An 18,721-nucleotide genomic window follows, 5' to 3' on the forward strand; every position below is an offset into this window, starting at 1 on the left:
TTTTACATATGTAAAAAATAATAATAACACTAGTCACTATAAAACATGTATAATCGAAATTCCCTCTTGGAATAAGTTTTGGTTATATAAAAATGAATGGTAGTATAAAATTAATGTCTTGCTTGAAGATAAGATCACATTGACAATTATGTGAATGGCCAATCAAAGTCTAGTATATTCTAATAAAATTAAGATGACGACATAACAAAATCATAGAATAAATTTTTTTTTTATTTTTTTTGATGTTCATAGAATAAAGTTTTAAGTATACATTTGGGGATCAAATCAATCAAATAGTGGTTATATTTGATTTTCTTTTCTCACAAGTTTTTAGGAATCGCGTTGGCTCTGTTCCCAACCGGCCAACCTTAACACGGTAACGCCTCGCTTACCCAAAACATATTACATATAGTTGCACTATGTAATATTCAGACAAAGGAAATACTATCAAAAGTCTTGGACTTAAGGTCATCATCAGTTCTGAACTCAGTATATATTCCAGTTGCCCCAAATTTAATCAAGCCTGGTCGATTTAAGGCTGAATCAAGGCTTGAAGAAACTAAGGGATCCTTTGCTAACGGATAGATGGATATAAACGCATCACACGGATAGATATAGATAATATGATCTATTAATGTTACGTCTAGATGAAAACATGATTGAGCGAGTGGGTTAGTCGTTTAGAGCTATAAATCGACCAGGGTGTCATCATCAGATCGAGTTTCAAGCTTTGGTCGATTTCACACCCATATTGCGTGTCGTTTAGAGCTAAAGATAGGAACGTAAATACTGAGCTAAATTTGCAAGGATTTCGTAATCAAATGTGCTATTCGTTTGTTTTACATTTAGTTCTACTGGATCATCGTTGAATGTATGCAACCAGTCGTTCAAAATATTGAAGCTAGTATGACATGTACAGGCAAGCATATATATACTTATATACCAAAAGAAGGGAAAAAATTGGCTAAAGGTCTTTCCATATATTAAAGTCAGTCGCTGTTCCATTATATTTTGCCTCACTATCTTGGCAACCAATAAAATACGTGGTATGCAAATTATCGATATTTACAATGGCATGACCTATTCCACTGGGACTGGCGACAACGGCAACCTCATCTGCTCCGATTATCGTTTCAGCGTAACCTTTATCCGTTATCTCTCTGTTCTCCAGCTGCAAAATTATTCACAAGGACAATGCCATTAGCACAAAAAAATTGGTCCAAGTCAATTCATTTGATTTAAGCTCCAGAATATCAGGGGTGGGCATAAATTGGTTTATGGCAACTAATTGAACCGGTTCGGACTAAAACTTGACTATTGTTTTAGCTATTACTCTTCTAAGTCTTCTTCCCACTATGCATCCAAGGTCAATTCATTTGAGTTATTGATCTGGCCTTACTAGTCTTCTCCATAATATCAAGGGTGGGCAAAATATGGGTTCATGACAACTGATTGAACCAGTTCAATTCGTTTCATGTTCGATTTTGGCACAAAACAGAGAGATAAAGCAGGAAGGAAGAAAAGTTAACTTCAAAAAAAAAAAAAAAGGAAGGAAGGAAGAAAAGTTAGAGCATACCCTAAACAAAGTCTTAGCGCCCCAAATGACAAATGTCTCGTTACAAGTATGGTGTCTGTGATTTCCCCTCATACTACCTGGTCTGATTTCCCCAACATGAACCGAAACACAAGACACAGCTCCACCTGATTTCGACCAATAAAGGTAATATTTTTATTAAATTGAACCTAACCCAATTATAAAAAAGCAAAATTGAGAGAGAATTGACCTTTAATTGCAGAATCAAGAGCAAGAGATACTGGATTGAGCAACCATCCACGCTTGTCTTTAGCGATTGTAGAAGGAAACCCTGGTTTGAACCGAACCAAATTGGTGTTTGAATCATCGAGTTGACTCCATTCTTGATGAGAAGATGGTTGGTACTGCAATCTGAGAGAGACCCAAGTGAGGAGGACAAATACTGAGAGAAGGAAAGGCAAGGATTGAGGCTTCTTCAACATGAGGATTAGCCATGGCCACGAGAGATTATTATTGGATGATTGAAATGGATTCTCTAAGCTCTGGCTGTTTCTTCTTGGGTTTACCATTGTTTTTGGACAAAAGAATCTCTCGTCTTTTCAAAATTACGCTCTTATCAGTAGTTGAGTAGTTGTTAATAAACGTCCAAGTCATGGATTTTGTCTTCTTTTTCAAGTTAAAGTAGGGTGCCGATATTTCCACGGACTGGTTTTGTTAACGACACGGATTTTGAAGTTTTTAGTTTTGATCAATTACAAATTTAGCCCTCTTTTTTTTTTTTTTATCTTTCATGATAATTTCTCTAATTTAGAGCGTGACGTCGTAATATCCACGTAAATGACTTCTTATAAATAATGTCATAGGGTTAGAAAAGTTAATTATAAGATATATTATTTCTTTATTAGGGATAAAAAAAGTATGTATACGAATAGACGGTATATCTTTATATTATATAGCATGATTTATTAAATGTATTTATATTATCGTATTTTATACATTATACTATTATTTGATTTATGATATGACATATGATTTATATATTGTCTTTAGACTTAAACATGAGAATTCATATAGCTTACTACATTCGATGGAATTGAGGCTGATTGTTGTTGTTGTGGTATTTTCTCCAACGCGGAGGTTCGGACTGACGATCAAAAAATAAACAATTAACAACGACATAGTGCTTCATCACTCGAAAGAGATCATACAAATGTAACGGTAGAGATCTAGTGATACATGAAAGTGAATAAATGACTATGGCAGGTGAAGAATTCACCGGGACGAAACTCGATGAAATTGTCTAAAGGGTAAATTTGTAATTGACATACTGAAAAGTAAAAACCCCTTAAAGACAGTGTCCTTAACGAAACGGGTACGTGGAAATATCATAAACATAAGGTGACTAGGCAGAGAGTGTTTTGTGAACAATACTTTGCAACAACAAAGGTATTCATTGCCTTTTGGCCAAACAAGTTCAAATTTTAAGATTTAAACAATGGAAGTGTGCAAGCCAGACCAGAAAGTTACTTTCTGGAGCTGTTTGAAAAGTATTAACTTGAAAAACAAGTAACTAGTAATGGAGAGCTAGAATGACACGAGTTAGGTATCACAATGGGGCTGAGGTTGTTCTCCGGAGCTGGTACTTTTGTATCGGTGGTGGTGCTGTCGCCAAAACCTCGAATCCCTGCATTGCATTGAATTCAAACAACCAAATTTGTTACTTAAACTACTTTACAAGTATATTCAGGACAGTGAAACAGTAGAAAGGAATTCCATGCTTGAAACAAAATCAATTGGGGGGTGGGGTTAAGTTAACAAATAGAAGTTAATTGAATTAACCGTTTGTATGACACAAATTAGAGAAAGAGTGTTGCAGAAAGTTGCAAATAACTGAATAAGCATCTCCATATGACTATAAACCAGTTCTGATCAACAGTACTGCTGAACCCAGTAATTTCTTTCTGCTAGAAAATGATTTAATGAGCAGCTACAATTCGGAAAATCTTTTGGTTTTGCATATCTAAACTAGAAACAGCGTAAGCTAAATGCTTCTATTGCCTTTGGCCATGCAAATTTGCAGTGAAGATCATTCAACACACTTATAAGAGAATTAGATGTCAGATAATTAAGAATCATGGCACATCATATTCATACCTTTTGTCGTTTAAGCCTCTCGTTCTCCTCTTCAAGCCAGGAAACCTTATTCTCCAGCTCATGAGTATACGCCTGTGGATCAGCAATATGAAAATTTATACCATCATCCAAACCAAACTAATACTACTTTTACGAAAAATGTTATTACCTCCATCCCAAAATACTTGTCAGTTCCCAAAATACTTGTCAAACTAACAAGTATTTTGGGGATGGAGGTAGTATTTTAAGTTTACCTGTCTCCTTGCACGTGACCTGGCTGCTGATTCCCTATTCTTAATCATACGCCTTTTCTTCCTCTCCACAGTCTTTTGTACCAGCACATCTCCTCCACCTCCTCCTGAGGCAACCCTTTTTCTACATTTAGGAGCCTGAGTACTTTCCCCATCCAAAATGCCAAGAGGCTCGGAGATGCGACCCGCTGCTAGCATCATTTGCTCATGCTGATCATATTGCATCCACGAACCATGATGACCATGATCAATCTGTGGAGGGTTGTTTGTAGCGACGACCCCTGCCTTTTTCAAAAAGTCCTCGAGAGTCATTTTACCAACAAGCTCTGGATTTGTGTTCTTCTCTTGTATATGCCTCCAAACTTCTTCTACTGTTTTCTCGCTAAGCTCGCTAGGCAATCCTAGTAAGCTCCCATCCTCACCAAGATTGTATGGTTGGCCTATATTATTATTACCACTATTACCAGGTCGGATTTCAGAAGCCTCGGCATTTAATACACTATGCACCAATTCTTCCAGATTCATGCTTCCTAATGGTTTCCCCAAATTCCTTAGCTGGTTTTGAACCTCGTCCAGTGTCAGGTTGTACCACGAGCCATGTCTTCCGAACAACATCATCTCATCATGCTCTTGAACAGAAGCGCTATGAGATGCCATACTTCAATTCTTACCAGACCAAATTTCTAGAATAGATTACCTAAATTTATAAATGCACACAATATTTTATTTAGCTCACTAGACAAGTCTCAATAACAACATTGAACATTATAAACACAAAACAAACCAAATTTTGAGGGTATCTAAAGCAAGATGGAGTACGTATGCTACAGACACATGATGACAAACAACGAACACACCCTTAGAAAATACACCATCAATCATTTAACGTTAAGGGGGAAATGGAAACCAACCTTGCATGAACTTGAATTAAAACTCGGATCAAACAACAGAAGCTGCAAAAGTAAATTGCAAGAAAAGTTTTCAAAATGTCTGGAATCTCACTTGCATGGAACAGATTAACATCGAGTTACATTCTCTTCCACCGTAGAAAATGTAAACCCAGAAACCATTTTCAAAGACAAATTAAGCTAATTTATAATTATATATCGGTCCCCTACATTCTATAAAGTTTTGGACTATCCCAGGTGAAGAACAGAACGAACAATAAATAAAAGCAAATAACTAAAAAACAGAACAGAAGAAATGAGCCCAAGTAAACTATAGAAGTGAAGTGGATGGATTGAGCGTTTACTTACTTTAAGTCTTTACCAGGATCTGATCTGAATCTATAAAGTGACATTTTTCTTTTGGCAGTAGGGACACAGACACTCCTAAGTGAGAATGATGGGATACTAATCTTAGCCCAAAATAAAATAAAAAAAAAAAAAAAAAGAAACCCAACAAATAAAATAAATTATTAAATTATACTACTTACTAATATTCTGTAAATGTGAGTATTAATTATCAATTTAATAAAGGTAAGATTTACTAGGAACTTACAATTGCACACTACATACATTCCCATGGCATGCTTTAAGAAGTAGATTATTTTATTAACTTTGAACATAACAGCTCCTGAATTTCTTTGTTTCCTTTAGTACAATGTCATGTGACAATGTCTCTTTCGTGTAAAAAACACTCCACTAATAGTAGGAGTTTTGTTTACTTCTATGCCCAACGTTGTTGCTACAATTGGAATTGACAAAACAAAAATGTGTCATTCTCTAATTGTTCATCTTTCGATTTTTAAATTGAGCTTCCATACTTTGATTTACTTCCATAGTACTATTGTCAACAATTTTTTTTTTTGAAGATCAATTGTCTACAATTTGAATCACTTCATGTTGGTGACCTCAATTAGGATTTAGATTTCTCTTGTTTATTGGGATGTGTTCATTTTGTATTTAGACCGTATTTCATCTTACTTCTGATATGAAAGTGAATTTTTTTCTACTAAAATTAATAAAATAACGTATTTTTAGATAGCGTCTGGAACGTCCATAACTACTTTCAAGTTCAAATAAGTTCGTATAGCTTGAAATAAAAAATGTATCTTGATAAAATTTATTTGAACAAAATCAATTTATTTTTAGACTTCTTGAGGAACTCATAACCGATAGTTGCAAAATAAATTTATGCATGCATGTATTCACAGTAGAAAAATGATAAGATTACAATTATTGTCCAAAAGTAAAATATTTTGTGCACATCGTAATGTCCCATTACATGTAATCAACTATTTTTGTCATTTCGTAACTAGTTTTTTTCTATACAAATTCTTACATATATTCGAATTTTTCTTTTTTGAAACTTTCACTTTTTCTTAAAGAAGGAAATGTAGCAGTAGGACATAAACATAGATGTGGCCCAACATAATGCATTTTTCAATGATGGGCCGAAAGTTACATTTTGGACCGTTGTAGGACGTCACTTGTTGGGGCCCATCAGACTAAAAAGATGAGGTTAGGAGTCGCCTAAGATAAATTGACCCTATCTAAACCGATTTAAACGAGCTCAAATTGTTTTGGATCGGTTTAATGGACAAGATGAATTCAACAAATAAGAAATCAGTAATAGAATCAGCTAGCATTAGTAGTGGCCGACTTGCTGTTGTGAGCTCTCATTTGTCACCATTAATGGCTTCCGAGAAAGAAGCAGCACTTGCTGCTATTCCCTCTGATGATTCTCCCACCATGTATGTATAATCTTCTTGATCAGTTAACCCTTTTGCTTATTTTTGGAGATCGGATCAATAGAAAGTGACCGTCTGATTTCCCATTTTATGTGCAGATTTGATAAGATTATTAACAAAGAAATCCCAGCTAAGGTTGTATTTGAAGACGATCAGGTACTTACTCTCGTGCTGCTTCTTTTGTTCTCTCTTCATTTAGATTCATTCTCGTCAAAATTAGTTTATTTCTCTTGGTAATCCTCAATTATATTTTGAAATTATTGATTTGTACTTGAGATTGGTTGGTGGGGTTTGTCTCTGATTCGTCATACCTAGTACATTTGTTTGGAATGGATTCTAGTCAATTGTTGTGGTTTTATGCTAGGAGTTATCAATGTAAGAAGAATGAGCTATGTAAACTTCTTAGAAGCTCAAAAACTTACAATGAACTTCCTCATTATGTTTTGAAGTGAGCTTGAAATTTTTTAGGCTAATCCTTATTTCATCATTTGTTTAATTAAAAAGAAAGCGAACTAGAACTGTTGGTCAGTTGTTCCGTTTATACTGGCGTAAGTTCTAGTTACTTTTCATTAGTTAAGGATTGCATGTAAATGTCTTCACAATGAAATGGGATTCATGTTTCGTCGCTATTGCTTGATGGCTTGGCTAAGCAGAGGTGGCGAATTTACTTGGGGCATTGAAACATGACTTCATTTTTTGGTCAGGTTTTGGCTTTTCGGGATATAGCCCCTCAGGCTCCTACACACATTCTTATCATTCCCAAAAAGAGGGATGGCTTAACTGGATTGTCTAAGGTACTTCTTCATGAATGTTCATACTCCATTGTCATTTTTTGTACGCTACCCTATGATTTTTGTGCTTTAGTGGGTTTTTTTTTTCTTTTCCAAATTGACCGTTGCGCTTTATGAGTTTTTCCAATTGTCGTCAAGTTACACGCAGATATTTTTGGTCCTCTCATCTTTGTTTTTGTTCTTCTCAGGCTGAGGAGAGGCACTGTGAGATTCTTGGTCGCCTTCTTTACACTGCTAAGATCGTTGCCAAACAAGAAGGATTAGAAGATGGATTCAGGATTGTGATTAACGATGGGCCAAATGGATGTGCGTATTACTTTTGACGTATAAAGCTTAGTGTAGATTTCTTCTTTATGTAACTTTGTGTCAGTACTTTACACATCTGGTGTCTTCTTGCAGGTCAATCTGTGTATCATATTCACGTCCATCTCCTAGGGGGACGACAAATGAATTGGCCCCCTGGCTAAGTCTGACAAATCATGGCAACAACATTTTCCAGCTGGGATCATATTGTCTTGTCTATGAACTAGTATTTGCTATCTCTATGGTTACTGGAAGACAGTTTTATTGATGTGTCTGGATGCATTAGCATACCAGATTGTTTAGAGGATTGAAACCTTGACTAGTATTAAAACGTTGCAATAAAAATTATGTGGCTTTAACTTGAAAGTCGATCCCTTTTTTTTGGTTTTTCTCTTGGATTTAAAGTGTATTTTCAGTTCACTATACCATCCGTAGCTGGATACATGTGACTCGTGCCGAAATATTTGAGCTATAAATTTGCGATTCAGAAGGAATGCCAAATCCTTAGACTGTATACATTTAAATGAATGGCCTTGCTTCAGACGCCTTACACAATCATGTATACACGGTAATGTTGGATTCTAAGCAAGTCGAAGACGAGGAGCTTTTTGAGCGAATTCTCGTGCTCAAATAATCGCCGAAATCTATGTATGTATAGTAACCAAGTGGAAACTATAAGCTTAGAAAAAAATCATCGACGCAATTTCAATATCGCCAACTCTAATCTTTACTTGCTTTTGGCCTTCTCAAATGATTTCTGTAGACCAAGTCAATATTGTCAGCATACAGAAGATGGACTGCATAACAGAATTCTTTTTTGACAACAAAATTAGCTACTAGCTAGAGAAAAAGAAACGATGGAATTGTAAACATGGTAGTATAAACAGCCACAAGTGAATCCAAAGAGAAATGGCATACCTCAGAGTAGCGAGTCTTCCTTAGAGACTCCACCATTATGCGTCCAATTGAATCCATTAAAGTACTGCACCAAATGACCAACAACAACAACAACAAAAAGTGTGAAAACAAAAACCAGATACAGAGGCTAATGAATATAAAGAACACACAGCACGGTGCTCCCATCTCCTTGAATTCCGTCTCCCCATGCAAGCTCCTGTTTTATTACAATTGATTGATGATATATCAAAACAAAAGAACTAGTGCTATGCTATGCAACAGTAAAGCCATAATTTTGATGCACACAAACGATTTTAGCCAAGGCGACCAAATATGAGTTTCACAGATATTTATTAGTTTAGGACTTAGGAGCAATGCACGTTCTGATTCTTATTACTACCTCCCTCCGTCAATATACATGATGTTTTCCATATGGGAGTATTAAACAGAGAGGTAGGGAAAATAAATTACCTAACTCCATGGTAGGCGGAACCAAGAAGAAAGAGACACACGATCTTTAAAGATAACCTGTTGCACTCGAATTCAGCCTGACCCTGATAATTCCGATTTCCATAAGAATCAAGTACCCCATGATATGAGACTCGTGCCAAATTATGGAGCTATAGATTTGGGATTCAGATTAACGAATGGCAAATCCTTAAAACTGTTTACATTTAAATGAACGGCCTTGCTTCGAACGCCTTATACAAGTATACACATTGTATTGTTGGATTTTAAACAAGCCGAAGCGATTATACTGGTATGCATACTTACAAATATAAGACAAAAGTAGCTTTTGAGAGAATTCTCGTGCTCAAATAATCGCCGAAGTCTATGTATGTGCAGTAACCAAGTGGAAACTATAAGCTTAAAAAAAAAATCTTGAACACCATTTCAATCTCGCCATCTCTAATCTTTACTTGCTTTGGCCTTCTCAATAGACTCAAGGGCCTCTTCAAATGATTTCTGCAGACCAAGTCGATATCGTCAGCATACAGAAAATGAATAGCATAACAAATTTATGCTATGCCAACCAAGTTCAAGAAAATCAACATTAAGCTGTCAATTCATGTAAAAATGGTAGTATTCGCTTGTTAAAGATCTACCATTCATCCCAAGCCTAAGTGAAAAACAAAAGATGGAATTGAAAATGTTAATGAGAAGCCAATTCAAAGACAATGGCATACCCCGGAGTTACGAGTCTTCCATAGAGCATCCTTACTCCTTTCAATTAGAACAGCACAACCAACTACAACACTGCAGCAAATGACCAAAAACATCAACAAAAAAAAAATGTGAACACAGAGCCCTTGCTTACTTTATGTACAAGCAAAAACCAGATAGAGAAGCTAATATTCGTCTTCAAGATACAAAATTTTCCCCATTTTTTCAGAGCCAATTGATTCATCCAATTTGAATAGCCAGTTTTCTTACAACCAAAATTGTTTCATAAGGAGACCAAATTTGAGTTTCATAGTGAATGCAGTCATACAGATATTAATTTTGGAGCAATGCACGTTTAGATTCATACAATAGAACAAAGGTAAAGCTAAGAAATTACCCAGCAAAGGCAAGACTACGAAGAAAGTCGCGCGTGGTGAAGAAACGGAAAACAATCTCCATCTTTGAAGATAACCCACCACCACCGAATTCAGCCTTACCCTGAAAATTCCGATTTCCATAAGAGCTGTGGCTGTAATAATGTTGATGGGCACTGGAATAGGTGGAAGCTGGGGCGGACGAGCGTCGGATATCGAAATCGCCACGGCGGCGGACGAGAGTGTCGTGGGCGTCGGTGATTTGCTTGAAACGGAGAGTGGCGGCGTCCCTGACGGAAGGAGGAGATTGAGAATGCTTGTCTGGGTGATATTGAACCGCCAATCTCCTGAACGCTGCCTTGATTTCTTCTTCGTTCGCGTTTCGAGTCAAACCCAACACCTTGTAGTGATGATCCATCGTTCATTCATATTCCTACAATCGCATCAGAAATCGTTTTCCTTCGAATTTGTTTGATTTCGCCACGCGCCAAGACATGTGTTTTACTCTTTCATCCCTAATGTTTGAATGTTAGTGTATAATAGTCCTCAATATTTTTAGTTTATAATGGTTAATTTTTGTGTATAATAGTCCTCGCCCTTTTTTTCTTACTTCCTCGACTTGTCCTCACACGTTATCACTTATATATAAAAATTGTTTAATGATATGTGAAATTTCAAAGTTATATTAAAAAAATTTAATTATATTATTATATTTTATAAGGAAATTGTGAATCTTTGAGTAGAAATGGCAAAATAGGATATTTTATCTAATATGGGCTCTAAAAGTTAAGATAAAATAAGTGATAACGCGTTACATGTGTCGATATCATATATGATACACGTGTATAAATGATAACATGTTACATAATATTTACCCAAAAAAATTTCCAATATCACATTCACCCAGTTTGATTAATGCTACTTGTTTTCCATTACTAAAATGGAGGAGTCCACTCTTTCTCTTTTTAATTACATTTATTTATCAACACTTAATTTTTAATTAGGAATATGAAAATAGATATGTCACATAATGGAGCAATAAGCATGGACATTGTCGTCACTGAAAAGGTGGACGGTATCGTCAGGAACCGTAGAATAGGCTTGATCAGGGAAGTATCCTCGCACGCTTGTCTCATTGAATCCATGCATGAAATAATTATATGTCGTCGAGAATGTCGAATCGTCCAAATATTCGGCTACGTAAGGATAATATTCACTATCATATGGGAATGGCCAATATTCTGCTCTCCTTCCCGTTCTTCTCACGACCTTCAACACTTTTCTCCGGTCGACGTAGCCGGTTACGGTCACCTTTTGCTGATCCATGTCTATCTCTAAGCAATCTACTCCTGCAATATTGTAATATGGATCGAACTTGTTATTTTTGTAAACAATATTTATTAATATTATGTTTTTTTTTCCTTAAAAAAGTGCATTTAGATTAATTCTAGGTCGAAATTTATCGACTAATGTTTGCTAGATTATCATTAACTGCTTAAACTGAAAAATGAAATTCTAACATGTTAGATTTTAGAGAGGAAAGCATTTGTTGAACCTATCTTTATTCTAAATCGGTCCATTCCACATTTGAATAGATGTAATATACCTTGAAGCTTAGAGATTGCTCTCCGAACCCTTTTCTCACAGCCTTCACAATCCATGTGTACCAGAAGCTCGACGATCTGTCAACCAAACAGAAGTATATATCATATCCTCATATATAGAAGTGATCAGGGGCCCGGCCGATCAAGTTCCGGCAACGGCCTTACGAGATCCTAATTAATATTAAAGCATATATCTTATACTTACAGACATGGCATTGGATAATTCAGACTTTCTGGAGAGCCAACCAAACATGAGACTTTTAATATTTTGCTTGGAAAACACCTGTTATATGCTAGCTAGCTTAATTGTGTCTACAAAGAAATCAGCTCTCTACGAAAATGCTTATATATTAACAATGGGAACATTTTTTTTATCTTTTTTTGAAATTAACAATGGGAACATTGCTTCTGGCTCAAGCTTCATATAAATATATTATGAAATTAAATGTGTATAATAACAAATATAAATTTTTCTCAATTTCCGCAAATATTAAGGATTGGCTTTGAACTTTGATTCAGATACGTTTCGCTTTTGTTTCTTTGGAGTAGTACTACTACATGTAAGTATTTTTTAGCTTAATTGGGATCGAGTATTAAACGAAAGAAAATATTGTTGACGCTCTAAATGTAAAAAAGCTTATTATATATATGCACCACTCACAAACCTTGTAATTTTTTTTATTTTTTTTATGATTACCTTATAATTTTATTATAATTACTATATATGTGAATCTTGTATTTATGGTATCGATATAGTATGTATAAGCTTACAGCCAACTTAAGTTTACAAAGTTTCACTTTCAAACAAAAAAAAAAGTTTACAAAGTTTCTTATAAGTTATGACCTTTTACAGCAAAAGTTTGATAATTGGTGGAATATGATCGATAAATGAAAAGGAATACTGAAATGGGCAACATGTTATTATCGGTGGCTATCACAAATTCAGAATCTAATCCGTGCATGGCTAGTTCAGATTCCTTAATTTTTTGTTAAATCCTATTAATCAAAACTAGAATTGACAAAATGTGTTATGTTCACTTGATCGTTTATATTCGCTCGTTAAAAGTTCGTTCATATGCGTTTATATTCGCTCGTTAAAAGTTCGTTCATGTGCGGTTCATTTTTAAACACGATCGTATATGAACGAATAAATTGTACTCATTTTTCATGGACGAAAATGAACATGAACGAACATGATGGTTCATTTTGGTTCACATATTTTAACTCATTTAATCTCAAATTTATGATGTTCACTTTAATTCATATAATATGAATATGCACGAAAATGAACAAAAAATAAATCCAAAATATAAACATAATATAAACAATGATCAATTTCTTGTTCAATTAAATTTTATTCGATTCATATTTGATCGTGTTCGTTTATTTGCCACCTCTAATTGAAACTCGAAACTATATTTAAAAAAGATCAAATGAACAGTACGTACTTGAGAATGAATATTTATCACATTAAAAAAACTCCGATATTTTTTATATTCTGCTGAGGCAAATTGACGAAATCCTTTTAGCAGAATTAGGAATGGATGTATGCCTGGTCCTCTATTCCTTATTCTCCATATACTGTTTATTCCCCTACAACTAGGGATGCAAATCGGGTCGATGGAAATGTGGTACCCGACCCAATAACCAATTATGGATCCGTTTAATCCTAGCTGTCACGTATTTGGGTTGTAAATTCAACCCGTTACGAGTTTGGATTATCAAGGGATTGCATCTAAAATCCGACGGATACCCAAATAAATATCCGATTATGTATAACTGGATATCAGATTTGGATATCTCAAAACAATCGGATATCCGACCGGTTTCTTTCCTACCTACACCGATGAATAAAAAGGATCAACATATCTTTATGTTATTATTCGTCCCGAATAAATGATTTAGATAAGTTTTGGGCCAAGAGCTGATCATGGCCCAGTACCTAAAGAAATCGGCCCAGGCCTGCTCAAATTACAGTGTGGTAATCATTAGCCTTTTAATTAAAGTATTTTTGCAGATTTACATCTTCCTCCATTAATCAAAGCAAGAAATTTCGGTTCTTGCGTGAAGCTAAATTGAATTCGACAGAGGAAACGAGAGAGAGACGTTCTCACATTTACAATTCAAGGTAACATAATCTGGCTCTTTCTCCTTTTCTTTGATTTGATCTACTTGAATTCCATATGTGTTGCAATGATTCAGAGGAGTCAATTTTTGTTTATGAGATTTCTGCGCGTGGAGATTGTTCGTTTAGTTTTGCAGTTTCGTTTCAATTTCATTTCTCATTTTTTCTTGATTATCCGAAAATGTCAGCTCTCAGCTGTGTTTTGTTTGCTCAGGTAGAGCAAGAAAGCAAAATGAAAAGCCAGAGCAGCTATGTGCCGCCTCGTTATATCCCTCTAGGGCAATCCGAATCTGAACCAGAGGCTGTTCCGGGAGAATTGGAGGATCCGTTCTTTCGCATCGGAAATGAAAGGCCAGCACAATGGTCGTCTGGGATCTGTGCCTGTTGCGATGACATGCAGAGCTGTATGCTACTTTCTGAACTTTGATATAAAGGTGCCTCTTAGAGTATAAAATAAACAGTCAAAAGAATTAGCGGATTTGTATGCTTAATATGGAAATCTGTGATTGTGTTGTTTCGTCTCTGCTAGATATATTGATAAATAGCTAGATTGATACTTGTGGATCGCTAGTATTTGAAATCCAGGATTTCGTTGTCTTAGGGAGTTTGATCTTGTTTGGACTTCAATCTAGGAAGCTAGTTTGGGAATTCCCAAGATTCATGTCAAGAAATGCTAACTTAGCTTAGCACTATTTGCAGCCTGCTTCATTAGTAAAAGTGCTATATTTAAACTAGTGAAACCATTGAAACCAAAAGTAAAATTGATTGGAAGGAAAATGTCCCTCCTGTAATTCTGCTGAGTACCTTTCTCCGTTTGTTATCCAATGTGAGTTCTTATGGCTATAAAATATCAGATATAATAATATAAATGCCCATCTGTTTCTCCAAGAGGAAAGTTAAAAGAAAGTCCCGAATCTATTTCAATAGTCTGTTTAGATCTTTGCATCTTTGTTCAAGGTTTTTCAGTCTAGTCTTTTTTGTTCGTATTCATCATGTTGTGGATATGCATTGTTGGCTACTAAGTTTGTCTCTTGATGCAGGCTGCATTGGTCTTTTGTGTCCTTGTTACTTGTTTGGAAGGAATGCAGAAATATTGGGTTCTGGCACCTTGGTCGGATCTTGCCTGACTCACTTAATATTTTGGACCTTTCTCAATGCTGCCTGCTGCTTAATGACAGATGGGATCTTATTAGGGTTACCTGGATGTTTCGTTGCATGTTATGCTTGTGGCTACCGCAAGGCACTCCGTGAAAAGTATAACTTACCGGTATGACGTTTAGAATTAAGTTATAAAGCCCTTCATTTATTATTTTCAATCAGTTTCTGTTTCAAGTTTGACCTAGTTTCCTTAGTTGTTTAAGGGAAAGTTTAAAATTTTTGGAACCATGTATTTTGAATTGGAATGGGGTAAATCTATCTACTATCCCAGTTTTAGTAAGAATTTTATGGAAAACTATAGTTCTTGTTAGATTGTGCAAGATCTTGTCGGTAATTTGTTAGTTGTTTGCATACAAGTTCAATTTCCTGGTAGAAGGCATGCAAATTCATGGGAACCTGATGCAAGCAAGCTATGTGACTTTTGTGTTTTGCAGGAGGCACCTTGTGGGGATTTTGTGACTCACTTTTGCTGCCACTTGTGTGCAACTTGCCAAGAGTACCGAGAAATTCGTGAAAGATCTGATGCTTTCAGTCCCAATCTTGATCTTGCCGTAGTCTCAGCCCCACCGATCCAAACAATGGAAGCCAGTCCTGAAGAGTAACCTTTTCTACCATCAATACTTGCTTTGAAGTTTGAAGCTGTATAGATACTTAACGCCACTAGAAACTCTGTTTTCACCATAGAAAATTTGTATCGTAATTCTCCACAATGATCTTGTATCAAGAGATGGATTGCACAGCATCAATTCATTCAGAGAGGGCAGCATCATCATGTTACAACTTGCATGATACATAGTTGCCTTAGTAGATTTTTTCTCTGAATGCTCAAGGAATTGTTTCATTGAATCACATATTGTACGCCTGTCATTGTCATGGCAATTTACAACCACTCTCCTTGCCCTTTTACGTGAAATTTTCTGAATATTTTGAGATTTTCATCGTCATCTTCTCATCTTACTAGAAGAGACGTCCGACCTTTGTGTGTTCGAAGCTAATGAATCAATGTGTTTGACGAGATCTTGTGATTGCTTGTCGTTTATTCATATTTTTTGTTTCACATATGAAATGTTCTGTTTGGTTGTGTTACAATGGATTGCTTAATTAAGTCCCTATTTGTCAGTTTCCTAGCAACCGGTGAGGCTTATACCAGTACATAATAAGCTTGATATTTCATTTCAAGTTCTCAGCTTTTGTCTTAGCAGGTTTCAATCAATACACAAACAACTAATGCCACTTTTATTGAAATAACACAACCAAAATGAAACTTGTACATCATGAAAGCATAAAACAACGATCCTTAAAATAAAAAAGAAATGAAAGAAAAGTAAAGTAAAGTAAAGGGAGTAGAAGGAATCGGATTAATATACATGGCTGCTGCCATTATTTATTGTTAATGAAATATTACTGATGTAGATGTTGCAACACGCGGAGGTTGAATGAAGAAATGAATTTTAAGGACACTTTCGTTTGCCGCCGTGGGTGGTCATGGTGGCGTAACAAGGGCAGGTGTCGAGGTTGCCGGAAGTGCCCGGAGGAACACAGCTGCAACGGGCACAACATGTTCCACAAGCCCTCTTGCATAGGTGTGGTCTCGATGACAATCGACACCTTGCTTCACAAGCGCCACCGCAATCTGAAAGTTACAATAACTTAAGGATCAAATCCAATAAAATTATCAAATTTGGGGACCTAAAAGCTAGTTTTTTGCCATTAAACGTTATAATATGCATGCTCTCAGTTTTGACTTTGAGCATATATAAATGTTCGTTGAGGACTCTTCAAAGTACTCTCTTGATAGAATATTGCTAAAATATAATTTCATACGCAAGTTTATAATGTTTTTTTTAATAAGAACATATATATAGGATCCATTACCTATTTTAGTTGGCTGGTAACCGGTTGTTTGATGATACGCTTCGACGAGAAGAAGAGAGGCAATGAAGAATGAGCATATCAAAAGCTGCTTAGAGATAGCCATGGCTATAGTTAATTACTTAGACTTATCTTTGATGTTAAAGTAGACTAGAATTATTGATCAATTCAAGTACTCTTGGTGTGTTAATGGGAAAACGTTTGTCCTATTTATAGCAAAGTTTTAGTACAAATTAACGAGAACAAAAAATGCTGCGTACATGGTAGCTAGGAGACTTCCGTGTGCTAGTGTAAAGCGAACCAAACCAAACCAAGCCAAATGTATAATTATTATAATATTTATTTATTTTTATATTGGAGTACAGCTATAATTATTCTACTTTCATTAATTATCCTCATTCCTCCAGGCTCCACGTATTAATTAAGATATTGTAAAAAAAAATGTATTAATTAAGAAATGAATGAATTAATTATTCAAAGAAGAAGAACGCAGATTAATTGTTTTTTTTATAAAAAGTTTCACACTTGATTTTCTGAAACAACATTAATATTATGAACATAAATATTAATAACAGTATAATTCTCAGAGAAATTCTTCCTCTGGGTATCGATTTTTCTGAAACAACAGTGTAATTTATAATATGTCATCTCCAGTGGATTATTATTGGAAATGTTAAATACTAGAATTGTCAAGAAAAATAAGTTTATTTCATCAGCGTTGCTTAGTTCGAAGAGTAACTATTTGTACAAAATCTTCTATACAAAATCTTATATAAAATTATAGGTGGCAATAACCACTAATTATGATTAATATCAGTAATATTTGATGATATATTCATTATTACCTATATTTTCATATAATAATATTTTGTATATAAAATTTTATACAAATAACATTACTCTAATTCGAAATATTGGAAATGATTAGGTAAGATAAAAAGGGCGGGTATCATCCATTCCAATTATAATAAGGCTTATTGGAAATGATTAGGTAAGATAAAAAGGGCGGGTATCATCCATTCCAATTATAATAAGGCTTGGTTGGACTCATCATTTGATTCTTAAGCCTAGCTGTTTAGGATAACACACATACTCATTAATTAATTCTGGCCCATAATTAATTATTTGTAATTTTATAAATAATTAACTTTACTTTCAGAGTCGAACAAAATATTAGGCATTGCATTGCATTGAATTATTGGACGTATGGTACAGAAGACACCACCTTTGTTGTTATAAGCTAGCTACTCTTTAGTCTAAACGTATACCAACTCTGACCATGCATCGATCCCTCACACAAATGAGGAGCTAGCATATATAGCTATAGGACCACTTCTACTTTAATCACATTATTTATAAGTATTATTAGGCGTTTGGTACCTTGCATAATCTAATCTTAATCTCTAATTAAGGCAATTGCTCATATGCTCAGTCTAGCCGCCGGATTATGAGAATGTTCCGGGCAATGATATATTTACAATAGCAGCTAGCTCACAGCGCTCTCTCGGGCCTGATAGCTCCTTCCTAATTCACGATTTCACTCAACCCCATGCAAACCCTAATGATCCCTAATTATAAAATCCCTATTCTCCTTAAAGTAGTAATAATATTCCAGCGACTCGTATGCTCCGATCTAGATGGACGGCGAGCCTTGCTTCAATCGGTGCCAGATCCTTTTTAGTGAAACCAATCCCGATCAAACTCCGATTCGCTTGAGTGTTCTCCACACTTCTTCGTTTCTTCGAACAACTACCATTTATCGACCCCCAAGATTAACCTAAAATGAATTCGATCTCTTTGCAATAATTATATATATATATATT

The 18,721-nt window shown here is 35.3% G+C and overlaps 7 protein-coding genes across 7 annotated transcripts; 2 read left to right on the forward strand and 5 right to left on the reverse strand.

The window, feature by feature from the left end:
- Positions 1–964: 964 nt before the first annotated feature.
- LOC139884537 (uncharacterized) lies at positions 965–2,103 on the reverse strand. Its single transcript, XM_071868549.1, has 3 exons — positions 1,785–2,103; positions 1,577–1,701; positions 965–1,171 (listed from the first exon to the last, which is right to left on the reverse strand). Exons 1-3 carry the CDS (start codon positions 2,101–2,103, stop codon positions 965–967), a joined length of 651 nt encoding a protein of 216 aa, XP_071724650.1.
- Positions 2,104–3,140: 1,037 nt separating this feature from the next.
- LOC139884539 (ABSCISIC ACID-INSENSITIVE 5-like protein 3) lies at positions 3,141–4,575 on the reverse strand. Its single transcript, XM_071868550.1, has 3 exons — positions 3,922–4,575; positions 3,689–3,760; positions 3,141–3,218 (listed from the first exon to the last, which is right to left on the reverse strand). Exons 1-3 carry the CDS (start codon positions 4,573–4,575, stop codon positions 3,141–3,143), a joined length of 804 nt encoding a protein of 267 aa, XP_071724651.1.
- Positions 4,576–6,518: 1,943 nt separating this feature from the next.
- On the forward strand, positions 6,519–7,868 carry LOC139884545 (adenylylsulfatase HINT1-like). Its single transcript, XM_071868556.1, has 5 exons — positions 6,519–6,613; positions 6,709–6,766; positions 7,315–7,404; positions 7,590–7,707; positions 7,801–7,868. The coding sequence occupies exons 1-5, from the start codon at positions 6,555–6,557 to the stop codon at positions 7,866–7,868; spliced, it is 393 nt and encodes a 130-aa protein (XP_071724657.1). The 5' UTR covers positions 6,519–6,554.
- Positions 7,869–9,510: 1,642 nt separating this feature from the next.
- On the reverse strand, positions 9,511–10,557 carry LOC139884540 (chaperone protein dnaJ 72-like). The gene is made up of 3 exons (XM_071868551.1): positions 10,163–10,557; positions 9,789–9,858; positions 9,511–9,567 (listed from the first exon to the last, which is right to left on the reverse strand). Exons 1-3 carry the CDS (start codon positions 10,555–10,557, stop codon positions 9,511–9,513), a joined length of 522 nt encoding a protein of 173 aa, XP_071724652.1.
- Positions 10,558–11,162: 605 nt separating this feature from the next.
- Positions 11,163–11,996, reverse strand: LOC139884546 (heavy metal-associated isoprenylated plant protein 45-like). Its single transcript, XM_071868557.1, has 3 exons — positions 11,949–11,996; positions 11,746–11,821; positions 11,163–11,488 (listed from the first exon to the last, which is right to left on the reverse strand). The coding sequence occupies exons 1-3, from the start codon at positions 11,994–11,996 to the stop codon at positions 11,163–11,165; spliced, it is 450 nt and encodes a 149-aa protein (XP_071724658.1).
- Positions 11,997–14,100: 2,104 nt separating this feature from the next.
- Positions 14,101–15,628, forward strand: LOC139884531 (protein PLANT CADMIUM RESISTANCE 10). Its single transcript, XM_071868544.1, has 3 exons — positions 14,101–14,272; positions 14,909–15,135; positions 15,461–15,628. The coding sequence occupies exons 1-3, from the start codon at positions 14,101–14,103 to the stop codon at positions 15,626–15,628; spliced, it is 567 nt and encodes a 188-aa protein (XP_071724645.1).
- An 849-nt stretch (positions 15,629–16,477) lies between these two features.
- LOC139884544 (snakin-2-like) lies at positions 16,478–17,004 on the reverse strand. The gene is made up of 2 exons (XM_071868555.1): positions 16,902–17,004; positions 16,478–16,659 (listed from the first exon to the last, which is right to left on the reverse strand). The coding sequence occupies exons 1-2, from the start codon at positions 17,002–17,004 to the stop codon at positions 16,478–16,480; spliced, it is 285 nt and encodes a 94-aa protein (XP_071724656.1).
- Between the last annotated feature and the right edge of the window lie 1,717 nt (positions 17,005–18,721).

The sequence above is a fragment of the Rutidosis leptorrhynchoides genome, unplaced genomic scaffold, assembly GCF_046630445.1.
Source record: "Rutidosis leptorrhynchoides isolate AG116_Rl617_1_P2 unplaced genomic scaffold, CSIRO_AGI_Rlap_v1 contig566, whole genome shotgun sequence".
In the NCBI taxonomy this organism is placed as follows: domain Eukaryota; kingdom Viridiplantae; phylum Streptophyta; class Magnoliopsida; order Asterales; family Asteraceae; genus Rutidosis; species Rutidosis leptorrhynchoides.

Coding starts and splice junctions, on each gene's coding strand:
- LOC139884546 (XM_071868557.1), bottom strand. CDS start 11,996: ATGTTTGGTTGGCTCTCCAGAAAGTCTGAATTATCCAATGCCATGTCT. Junction 11,822..11,948: donor AATTATCCAATGCCATGTCT/GTAAGTATAAGA, acceptor TTTGGTTGACAG/ATCGTCGAGCTTCTGGTACA. Junction 11,489..11,745: donor AGCAATCTCTAAGCTTCAAG/GTATATTACATC, acceptor ACAATATTGCAG/GAGTAGATTGCTTAGAGATA.
- LOC139884540 (XM_071868551.1), bottom strand. CDS start 10,557: ATGGATCATCACTACAAGGTGTTGGGTTTGACTCGAAACGCGAACGAA. Junction 9,859..10,162: donor CGTAGTCTTGCCTTTGCTGG/GTAATTTCTTAG, acceptor CATTTGCTGCAG/TGTTGTAGTTGGTTGTGCTG. Junction 9,568..9,788: donor GGAAGACTCGTAACTCCGGG/GTATGCCATTGT, acceptor CTTGGTCTGCAG/AAATCATTTGAAGAGGCCCT.
- LOC139884545 (XM_071868556.1), top strand. CDS start 6,555: ATGGCTTCCGAGAAAGAAGCAGCACTTGCTGCTATTCCCTCTGATGAT. Junction 6,767..7,314: donor TTGTATTTGAAGACGATCAG/GTACTTACTCTC, acceptor TTTTTTGGTCAG/GTTTTGGCTTTTCGGGATAT. Junction 7,708..7,800: donor TAACGATGGGCCAAATGGAT/GTGCGTATTACT, acceptor GTCTTCTTGCAG/GTCAATCTGTGTATCATATT.
- LOC139884531 (XM_071868544.1), top strand. CDS start 14,101: ATGAAAAGCCAGAGCAGCTATGTGCCGCCTCGTTATATCCCTCTAGGG. Junction 14,273..14,908: donor TTGCGATGACATGCAGAGCT/GTATGCTACTTT, acceptor CTCTTGATGCAG/GCTGCATTGGTCTTTTGTGT. Junction 15,136..15,460: donor GTGAAAAGTATAACTTACCG/GTATGACGTTTA, acceptor TGTGTTTTGCAG/GAGGCACCTTGTGGGGATTT.
- LOC139884544 (XM_071868555.1), bottom strand. CDS start 17,004: ATGGCTATCTCTAAGCAGCTTTTGATATGCTCATTCTTCATTGCCTCT. Junction 16,660..16,901: donor TTACCAGCCAACTAAAATAG/GTAATGGATCCT, acceptor TGTAACTTTCAG/ATTGCGGTGGCGCTTGTGAA.
- LOC139884537 (XM_071868549.1), bottom strand. CDS start 2,103: ATGGTAAACCCAAGAAGAAACAGCCAGAGCTTAGAGAATCCATTTCAA. Junction 1,702..1,784: donor TCTTGATTCTGCAATTAAAG/GTCAATTCTCTC, acceptor GGTCGAAATCAG/GTGGAGCTGTGTCTTGTGTT. Junction 1,172..1,576: donor GCGCTAAGACTTTGTTTAGG/GTATGCTCTAAC, acceptor ATAATTTTGCAG/CTGGAGAACAGAGAGATAAC.
- LOC139884539 (XM_071868550.1), bottom strand. CDS start 4,575: ATGGCATCTCATAGCGCTTCTGTTCAAGAGCATGATGAGATGATGTTG. Junction 3,761..3,921: donor GGTCACGTGCAAGGAGACAG/GTAAACTTAAAA, acceptor GCTGATCCACAG/GCGTATACTCATGAGCTGGA. Junction 3,219..3,688: donor AGAGGCTTAAACGACAAAAG/GTATGAATATGA, acceptor AATGCAATGCAG/GGATTCGAGGTTTTGGCGAC.